The sequence below is a fragment of the Paramacrobiotus metropolitanus genome, unplaced genomic scaffold, assembly GCF_019649055.1.
Source record: "Paramacrobiotus metropolitanus isolate TYO unplaced genomic scaffold, Prichtersi_v1.0 Parri_scaffold0000351, whole genome shotgun sequence".
Taxonomy (NCBI): domain Eukaryota; kingdom Metazoa; phylum Tardigrada; class Eutardigrada; order Parachela; family Macrobiotidae; genus Paramacrobiotus; species Paramacrobiotus metropolitanus.
Genome location: NW_026570571.1, coordinates 27521 through 36895, shown reverse-complemented (window position 1 = coordinate 36895; position 9375 = coordinate 27521). Strand labels below are relative to the sequence as shown.

The following is a 9375-nucleotide window of genomic DNA, read 5'->3' as shown; positions in this document are numbered from 1 at the left end:
ACAACAAATCGGTCTCCTTCCGCAACGTTTACATGCGAAAAACCGGAACCAATCAGAAATCGCCAAGAAATGGTTAGCGTGGATAGAAAAAGAAAAGAATGCGCTTTGGAATCGGCTTTGAATGGATCTGAACACCAGATTGGACCGTTCTTTGTTGACGGTTACCGCAGATATCAATCACGTTTACGAATTTTACGGCTGTTGGTACCACGGGTGCCCTCAGTGTGAAGCTCCTGGAACCATACACCCTTTCCGGAACATTCCAATGTCGGAAATATACAACGAAACCCTGGAACGGGAGAAGTATATCCGCAGCCAGGGATACGGTGTGACCACCATATGGGAACATGAATTTGCAGATCAGATAAAGTCGGATCCCGAACTGCGATCGTTTGTTCAAAACTTTCGTTTATTGCTCCTCTGGATCCACGAGATGCATTCTACGGTGGTCGTACAAATGCCGTCAAGCTTTTCCACCAGATATCCGGTGACGAAACGATAAGTTATTATGATGTCAACAGCGAATACCCGTACGTCAACAAAACAAACGATACCTTGGTCACCCCACAATAATTACAAAAGATTTTAAAGATATTGGAAATTATTTGGTATTGCCTGCGTGTCAAGTGCTTCCACCTGGGGACTTGAAATTGCCAGTACTACCATATCGCTCGGGTGGTAAGTTAACCTTTCCTTTGTGCCGGACATGTGTGGACAAGTACCAAAACACCAAGTGTGAGCACACCGATGAAGAGCGCGCTTTAACGGGAGCCTGGTGTACACCGGAAATAAACGAAGCTGTGAAGCGCGGATATGTGGTCGAAAAGATTCACGAAGTCTGGCATTTCGAGCAGTACGAAGACCGTCTTTTTGAAGAGTATATCAACAAGTTTTTGAAGATCAAAACGGAAGCAAGCGGTTGGCCTGCTCACGTCCACACTGAAGATGAAAAACATCAATACATTCAGGATTTTAAACAACATGAGAAGGTTGAACTAGATTATGATAAAATCACTCCAAATGCTGGACTGCGTTCACTATCGAAACTGTGTTTAAACAGGTTAGTTTATACAAAATACACAGGCATCAGATTATGAAAATTTACAAGTATTACATTATCTTTCCTTTTTATAGTTTCTGGGGACGTCTGGGAATGCAAGAAAACAAACTCAGCACTGCCTATATAACCGAACCGGAAAAGTTTTACGACATGTTGTTGTCTGGAAAGTATCACGTGCATTCTTGGGACATGTTCTCGGAGGATGTGGTGCAGTTGACATACACCAAAGAAAGCGGTTTCGTGGATCGTAATCCGAACACCAATGTCATCTTAGCGGCGTAAGAATTAATACTTTTATTTGTTTTGGTTTACCATTGGGTGCAATTTACAGGTTAACAACATGCTGGGCACGACTCCATTTGTACAAATTTATGGACATGGTCGGGGATCGGTTGCTGTACTGATACAGGTACAATATAACTATGGTTTTGTAATCCGCTTTTTTATTCTGCTTTTTTAAAATACAGATTCCATTTTCTTTGTGACAAAACCCGGATTGGTTGACCCCAACGGGCTGCTTCCTTGGCGATCTTACCAATGAATTAAAACCAGGACAGCATATCGTGCAGTTCATCAGTTTGGGAGCCAAAACTTACGCGTACGTCACTAATGATGGCGATACTGTGGTGAAAGTGAAAGGATTCACTTTGAATGGCCAAACTAGTGAGCAAATTAATTTTAGTAAAATGCTGGAAATGTTGGAGAACCGTGATACAGTTGATATACAGTATCCCGACATTCTGAAGCGCGTGAAGGATTTAACAATTTGTAGCGCTAGCATGAAAAACGGTTTCAAGTGACGTATGACAAACGTCGTATTGTGGATAGTGAGTACAATACACTTCCGTACGGTTTCAAGTTGTTATGAATTTATTAAACTTTTTGATCATGGTTTCAATCTGTTCCACAGCAGCTGACAAATCAGTATAAGACTTCAAACCTAGAAAGTTACATTTACCAGATGGAAACAAAACAGCACGACCAACACAAAGCTTAACGGCAAGACCGCTAAACAATTCCGGTGTATACTCAAGTTTAAAGTACTGGCTAAATTTTTCTATATGAACACGATCAGTAAATGTGTGGTTAGCTACAATATTAACAATTCGATACCCGGTAATAGCGCATGGAAATCCGATCCTCCTTAGCATTCCAACAAACAACTCCAGTATTTCCTTCGCTTGTTCTTCGGATCGCCCTCCATTTACAGTGATTTTGCCATTGCGATATACTTAGTGTGCTTTGACCGGTTGGAGAACACGAATCAGTAGTCCAGAAAACCGTTGAGGGATATACTGCGCCATTGGTAGAAGTTTTTCAATTTTCCAAAGATCCAGGGTAGTGTTTAAGTCCGCAACGGCAACAACATTGGTGATTCTGGGCATCACAGTGATACCACAAGGCGAACCGCACAGCTTTGCGGAGGGTCGACACAGGGAGCGAGGTGAGTTTATGATATGGTGGGCAGCCCAGGGATTCGAGGTTTCTCACTTCCGGTAGAAACTGCTCAAGCAGTCGGCACTTCTCAAGGCCTTTGGCAAAAAACCTCACTTGACTGGGTCGTCCGATTCTTTGAAAAATGTCCTCCAAGGCACATGTTACCTGATTGTGTCGGTACTCTCCTTCTGTATGCCACAAGAGCCCGTGCGAGTGTCGAGCTTGACTTTTCAGCGCGGGGATGTGCTTGCTGGCAAATCGTGGAAGCGAGAAAGTGTAAAGGTTTTGTTCATCTTTGTCCGGGCAGTAGAAAGCCAGCTGTTTGATGTACTTGGTTTCATTGATAACGAACCAATCGGTATCCAGTATGCATGGTACTGCCATTTCGTCTACCGGAGTACTATTCAAAATTCCAGTTAACTGATAACGCACAATGCTGTGGTTAGAGTCTAGTAAGTTTATGTACTGAAAACCGCGTATTTGTACTAGGAAGAGGATCACTCAAGTCGGTGATCCATATCGTACAAGTTATCACCGAGTTCAGTGATCCCTATCGTACAAGGATCACCGAGTTCAGTGATCCCTATCGTACAAGGGATCACCGAGTTCAGTGATCCCTATCGTACAAGGGATCACCGAGTTCAGTGATCCCTATCGTACAAGTTATCACCGAGTTCAGTGATCCCTATCGTACACGAGATCATCGAGTTCAGTGATCCATGTACTTTGCGGGATCACCAACAACGGTGATCCGTGCACTAAAGATCACCGATATTGATAATCCACTAAGTGAATTGAAGAGCGCTATAAAAAGCAAACGTAACTGACAGGTTCTTAACAAGTTGTTCTGTTTACCTCTTGTTGAATTTTATTCTACATCACCATGGAATTTATGGACCTGTTTGTACCTAAACGACCGCAGACCGCTGCGACCAAAGCCAAACGAAAAAGTCAAGAGGAGGGTGGAAAGCCGGAAGTTAAGAAGAGCAAGCCCAACAGTTTACCGGGCACGATATCTACGCACCCGCGGTTTGTTTTTGCACAACTGGGAAAGCCGGTCTACCGCTTGGGAAACGACAAGTTCGTGTATGTGGGACCTAGCGACGACGGGAAGATCAGTACGATTCGTGTGGTTTTCGGTGAATGGAAGGAGCAACCGGACAATTCCTGGAAAGCCAGCTACGGGAAGAACGTTTCACTGTCCAAGATCGGTTTTCTTCGTTTGGCCGCGCTCATGCTGACTGAGAAAGCTGACATGGATGAAACGGCCCGTGCTAGTGCCGCTGAAACCGGTCGGCTGACCCCGTTGTACCTTTTGGACAGCAGCATGTATTTTGGTTGGAGTCGTTTCAATGGCACCAACGTAGCGACCATTCGACGTTTTGAAGTAAAGGGAGAGGATATGATCCCCACCCGCTACGGTGTTTCTTTTGGTGAACGCTGCTATGAGGGGTTGAAGGACCTCATGAAAGACCTGCAGCTGTTCAAAGACATGGTGAAAATCCAGAAGGAACAAGGGATCCACGAGCCGGTCAAAGAAGGACTAGAGTACCCTATGCTGTGCGAGAACGTTGCTGAGGCTTTGGCGCCATTAGTCAAGCAGCTGGATGATGGTACTATTAATCAATGTCACGAAGAAAACTATCGACCATCAGACGGTGAATGGAACGGTGCTGTGGAGCGACTGTTGGAATTGCGTATGGTGCATGGCATACTGTTCGGACTGGATAAGCTCAGTGTTGAGCAAGCTCTGGACCTGGACGTGGCTGGATTTTTGAAGAAACACGAGGATCAGCTTCGTGAGAATGTGGGTGGAGTTATTACCGCTAATAATTGCTGATTTCCTGCTGTTTTATTTACTTGTACGACAAACGAAAAAAACGCTCGTTGTTTTAATTTTCATTTTAATAAACGTTTGCACATCTGTCGGAGCAAAGCTCCGTCCACCATGGTTGTATTGATGTCGAAAAAAGAATTAACATACTGACACACCATTTTGTCGTTGCTTATTCGGCTATCCGTAAACAAATGCACAATATTAGTGTACGATTCACCACTACAACGTCGTAGAATAAAAAACAAACAGTATTGTCCACAAACAGTGCTAAATTCAGACTGAAACTGTTCATTTTGTAGAGTGATTTCATTGGCTACCACCAGTGGTTGAAAATACTGTGAGTAGCTCTCCAGTGCTTTTCCGTAAGAGTCAAATACCTCCATTTTACCGGGTTGTTCCTGGTACAGGGCGATCCAGTGCTCGCCTTCTTGGTCAGCTGGATCGGTATTCACCACACACGCTCCCGGAAATGGTGCCAGGGTCGATGGAACTTGATTGCTGGCGTAGATCCCACGAAACACCGCAGTGGTGTGAGAATTTCCATGGAGTGCCGAGGTAATTTCTTGTGTATTCATGTTGTAAAGTCCGCGATCAGTTGACGGTGCTGGTTAATTTCAATAATGCTGTCGTAGACCAGCATACACACCATCATAATGGTGCTTTTCAGTGGTTTCCCGAAAGACACAGAAACACTAAGGTTTCCCTGTTTGATTAGCGTCAGTGGTCCGCGTCCGGTATGTCCTGGAGTCAGGTCAAAACCGAAAATGGTATATCCGTCGTTATATTGGGTCCGGTTGAACGGTAGGCCGCCTTGCAAGCTGGGACGATGTCCCAAAGTGTCCAACAACCCGTCGTAGCACTCCAGAGACAACTTGCGGTCGAAATCGGCAGTGTACGGTTTGGTTGGATAACTCTGGCCGTCCACTTCGACGCTGATTTGTGTAATATTGAAGTGCTGAAAATTGAAAGGATTTTTCTTTTGCGATCCGTGAAAGTCTTCGCTGTCCACAAAGCCAATGAAGACCACCTTAGGGATTTGTCCAATCTGCAAATTGCTGACCACGGTGCTTTGGGTTCGTTGGGAATGTCCGACACACGCATCACCACTCGTTCGATATGGTACTTGACTGTTTTTTTCAGGAGTTCTCCGGCCACGGCGGTCAGAAAGTCCGGAGACGGAATGTATCGGCGAACCGACAGACGCGCGTTACGTATAAACGGTTTAAATGTCTTGGTGGTATCCGTGTCCCATACACGTAAGGCAAACTCCGGTCGACTAACTACTAGGCGAATGTTGACGGGTACACCGGTGCACAGCGGCTTGCTTTGGTCAAATAGGTCCGAGAATAGTTTGCCAGATAGCTGTACGTACTGTCCAGTATTAAATAACGCCGTTCGATTTTTTTCACCATTGTTTGCAATTTCACTGTTGAAGGAACCCGGAGAGTCGTAATAGAAACCGGCGGATGTCAGTTGGCTTTGTTGGGCATCAAGGGAGTGTGACAGCAAAGATTCCAGGTAAGCGCGGTACGGATAAAACGTGGCAGCATCCGAGATCAACCGGTTGGCCACCGTCACATGGCATGAAGAGAACAATGAGTGCAGAATGTTGTTGACCGGTGCCACACCATCAGCCGTTGTAATCAGTTCCCATTCACCTGTGGATTTACGGACTTTAATGCCCACTTCTAATTCCAGGATCATATCTGCCAAACTAAGTAGTCCGGACGTGCTGGGCGGAATGAAAAAGTTGATATCGCCGGCGGATCCGTTGTCTGTCAAGACGGTAGTGGGGTTAAGTTTTTCGTGTTCCGTGCGCCATCGATCCGTTAAAGTGGCCGGTAATGCAAAGAGCTGGTTCTCCAATTGCATGGCCGGTTCAGAATTTTCCATCATCAGCATGGCCATTTTTAGAAGAAATCGGGGATGTTGGTAGGGGGAATACGTTTCACTCGAACAACTTTGCGTTGAACTCGTCGCTTTTTTCGAACACCGTCTCCTTCCTGGGAAGCAAAACGCTTTTCTATGGCTGTTCCGGCACGTGCGGCTACCTCTTTAATAGCCCCGGTAGCAGCTTCTTGCAGGTGAGGTGTAGCCGCCTCCAGAGCAGCTTTGGCATGGGGTGCGGCTTTCCGTAATATTGGTTGAACAAATCCTGATAGCTTAGCAAACAGATTTTTCAAAATCTGAGGGAAGCCAGACCCATTTTGTAGAGTCCCTCGGTACCGAATCAGTGCGCTACCACCGGTCTGACTCAAAAAGACGTTCTCGTATCGCCGGGGATCCGGCACGTACTCCACCAGAGGCATCTTAGTATAGTCGTTGTGGTCGGAAATGCAGTTTCACAAGGGACTTTCCGTTTGGAACTTGGCGTCGTCTCCCAGATCGTTGGCAATGGTCAGCTTTATGGTTTCGAAATGTTGTCGTAATACAGGGACGTAGTGGGGAATGTCGAATCTGGCCTCCACAATTTGATTGACTTCTCCTCTAATAGGCACGGAACGTAAAAACTGCGCTGCGGTATCGCCAATCAAGCTGTAGTCGGCCACATCACTGTAGACAAACAGGCTTTGATTTCCCAGTAGATTGACGGTCGGTCGCTCGTTCGAAATGAAGCTGGTCAGCTTTGGATTCGGGGGCTTGGCCAGAAATGACAGGTATTGGATACTGACGTTTTTCGTTTCAAAGGGAAACGGACCGGTCATTCCATTGCTGTTACTTTCCATTGGTACATCCGGTTTTAGTACATTATGTTCAAATCCCAGCATTTTCTGTAGGACAGTCGACGAGGGAGGAAAGACAATAGAAACCCGATCGTTACCAATATTCAGTCGGACCCGATGATTGGTGGCGGTCAACAATTGAACGGTGAAGGCTCTGTCGGCAGTCAAGGCGCTCTTATCAACGTGCACCGTTTCGTCCACCATGTACGATCCAACTTTGGGTACCAATGAATTGATGGTTTTTAATAGCAAATCGGCATCCTTGTAATTTCCAGGAGGGATGGTAATCTCGTCGGTATGCACAACTTGGTCCGCAGATTCCAAAAAGTTTGCTTCATCTTTTTTCAGTCTGAATTCTTTAACGATGTGCACTTCAATGTTCTGCTCGACGGGAAGAGTGAAAAAGGAATTGAGGTACTGTAGTTCGACAAGGGCCATTTCCCATTTTCCCTTCAGGGTAATGGGATGTTTTAATTTGGTCGTCCAATTGGAAGGGGTGTTGCTGGGGTCCGTAGCGACATCGCTCGGGAGCGTCACGTAGAATGGTGCTCCTTCGTACATGATGATGCCTTTATCCAGGAATCGTGCTCAGGTCCGTAACCTAACCAGCGAACTAGTACTCTATCACCACGGCGTCTAATAATACGGTCGATAGTATATTCTTTCTGTTCCGGACGCGATACTTTGGAGAGCTCGTGTTCATAAAAGGTCCCTTGGATAGGTTGGTCTTGATAGTCCTTTAGTCGGTATACCGGTACGGTATGTGAAATGACTTTAATGATGTAGAACACTTCCTCCTTAAATCGATACGTATAGCCTTTTTCCACCTTGGTTTTGTCCACGGCTATCCGGACTGCATCGCCGACCTTGAATCGAGGTTGCCGGGTTTCCTTGGTTGGATACAATTTGTTGAATACCGCCAAGGAATTGTTCTGGGTGACGTCTATTGGTCGCAATCCATGTGCTCGATGTTTGGAGTGGTTATATGAGTACACCAAATCTTGCAGTTTGTCAATGTACCGGGTCGAAACCCGCGCACGAAACAAACGAAACATTAGTGTTTTGATGGTACGGATAACGCGTTCGGCCATGGCACATTTGATGTCTTCGTTTTCCGATGTGAAAAAGTGAATCTTTCTCTCTTTTAAAAAGGTCTTGACCGTTGCGTTGACGGCTTCGGTGCCTTTATCGTACTGCAGCTTTTCCGGCTCACCGAGTTCTTCAAAAGCCTTGGACAAGGCATTCTTGGTTTCGTCGGCCGTTTTGGACTTCATTGGTTGGATGCTCAGCTTTTTAGAGAAGCAATCAATTACAAACAGCAGGTGTTTGTACCCATCATTTTCTTTGGAATATTTCGATAAATCAGCCAGATCCGCTTGGTACTGCTGACGAAGGTTGGTCACTACGATCCGGTTGCGTGCAAAGCGGCGTCGATTTTCCTTGGTCACAGTGTACGCATCGATCTCTTGCAGAATCTCCTGTGCTTTCCGTCTGTTGGCACTGGTCTTTAGACTTCTTCGGAACCTTTCCACACCTCCAAGACCGCCGGGATCGCGCGGGTTGAGGTATCGTTTCATTAGTTTCTCCATTCCCTTTGTTGCAGCAGGTGGAGACACAGTTGATCTTAAATATACGGCATAACCGTAATACACTGGGATAAGACCAGCCATTACATCAGAGTGATCCACTGAATTCTGGTTTGGCCCGCCCTTTTTGGATGGTACGCGAGCGCAGTTTTCTAACACTGCCTTCGATCTGGTCCGCCTTTCTTTTTTTTTCCACGTAGGGAGTGGTGACGGGGAACAAAGGTCTACGAGGTCGCTTACGAAGACCCTTGGTTGTCGATGCTTTCAGTCGGTCGTTTTCGACCCTTCTTCGGTGCGGTCGGAGGAAACAACGCTATGCGCACTGCTTTTGCTGGTCGCGATTCAGTACTATCGTCCTGATGGCGTTTGGAGCCTTTCTTTGGTAGCGACGCCGGAAACAAAGCAATGCGTGCGGCCTTTGGTTTGTTGCTGTCTTCAGGATCGCTTTCGTGGTCGCGCTTCTGTCCTTTAGTGGGTAAATCGGATGGGAATAAAGGTTGTCGAGGCTGCTTCGTAGGTGCAGCTTCCTCAAATTCTTCTGGTATCTTTCGTTTTTGAGAAGTTGGCTGTTCTGACTCTTGTGTTTCAACAATCATAGCTTGCGGTGGCATTCGGGAATACGGACGGAATTCCGAGGGCCGTGGATTCCTTTCCGCAGTTATTGGAAGCGGTTGAGTGACTACATCCGTGGGTAATTCTAACGGATTTTCATCAGGAATGGCTTTCTGTTTC

At 46.1% G+C, this 9375-nt stretch overlaps 2 protein-coding genes across 2 annotated transcripts; one reads left to right on the top strand and one right to left on the bottom strand.

The window, feature by feature from the left end:
* Window positions 1–265: 265 nt before the first annotated feature.
* Window positions 266–1464, top strand: LOC129602170 (uncharacterized). Its single transcript, XM_055501140.1, has 4 exons — window positions 266–326; window positions 628–1060; window positions 1135–1338; window positions 1392–1464. Exons 1-4 carry the CDS (start codon window positions 266–268, stop codon window positions 1462–1464), a joined length of 771 nt encoding a protein of 256 aa, XP_055357115.1.
* A 3441-nt stretch (window positions 1465–4905) lies between these two features.
* Window positions 4906–6242, bottom strand: LOC129602169 (uncharacterized protein F54H12.2-like). Its single transcript, XM_055501139.1, has 2 exons — window positions 5395–6242; window positions 4906–5335 (listed from the first exon to the last, which is right to left on the bottom strand). Exons 1-2 carry the CDS (start codon window positions 6240–6242, stop codon window positions 4906–4908), a joined length of 1278 nt encoding a protein of 425 aa, XP_055357114.1.
* Between the last annotated feature and the right edge of the window lie 3133 nt (window positions 6243–9375).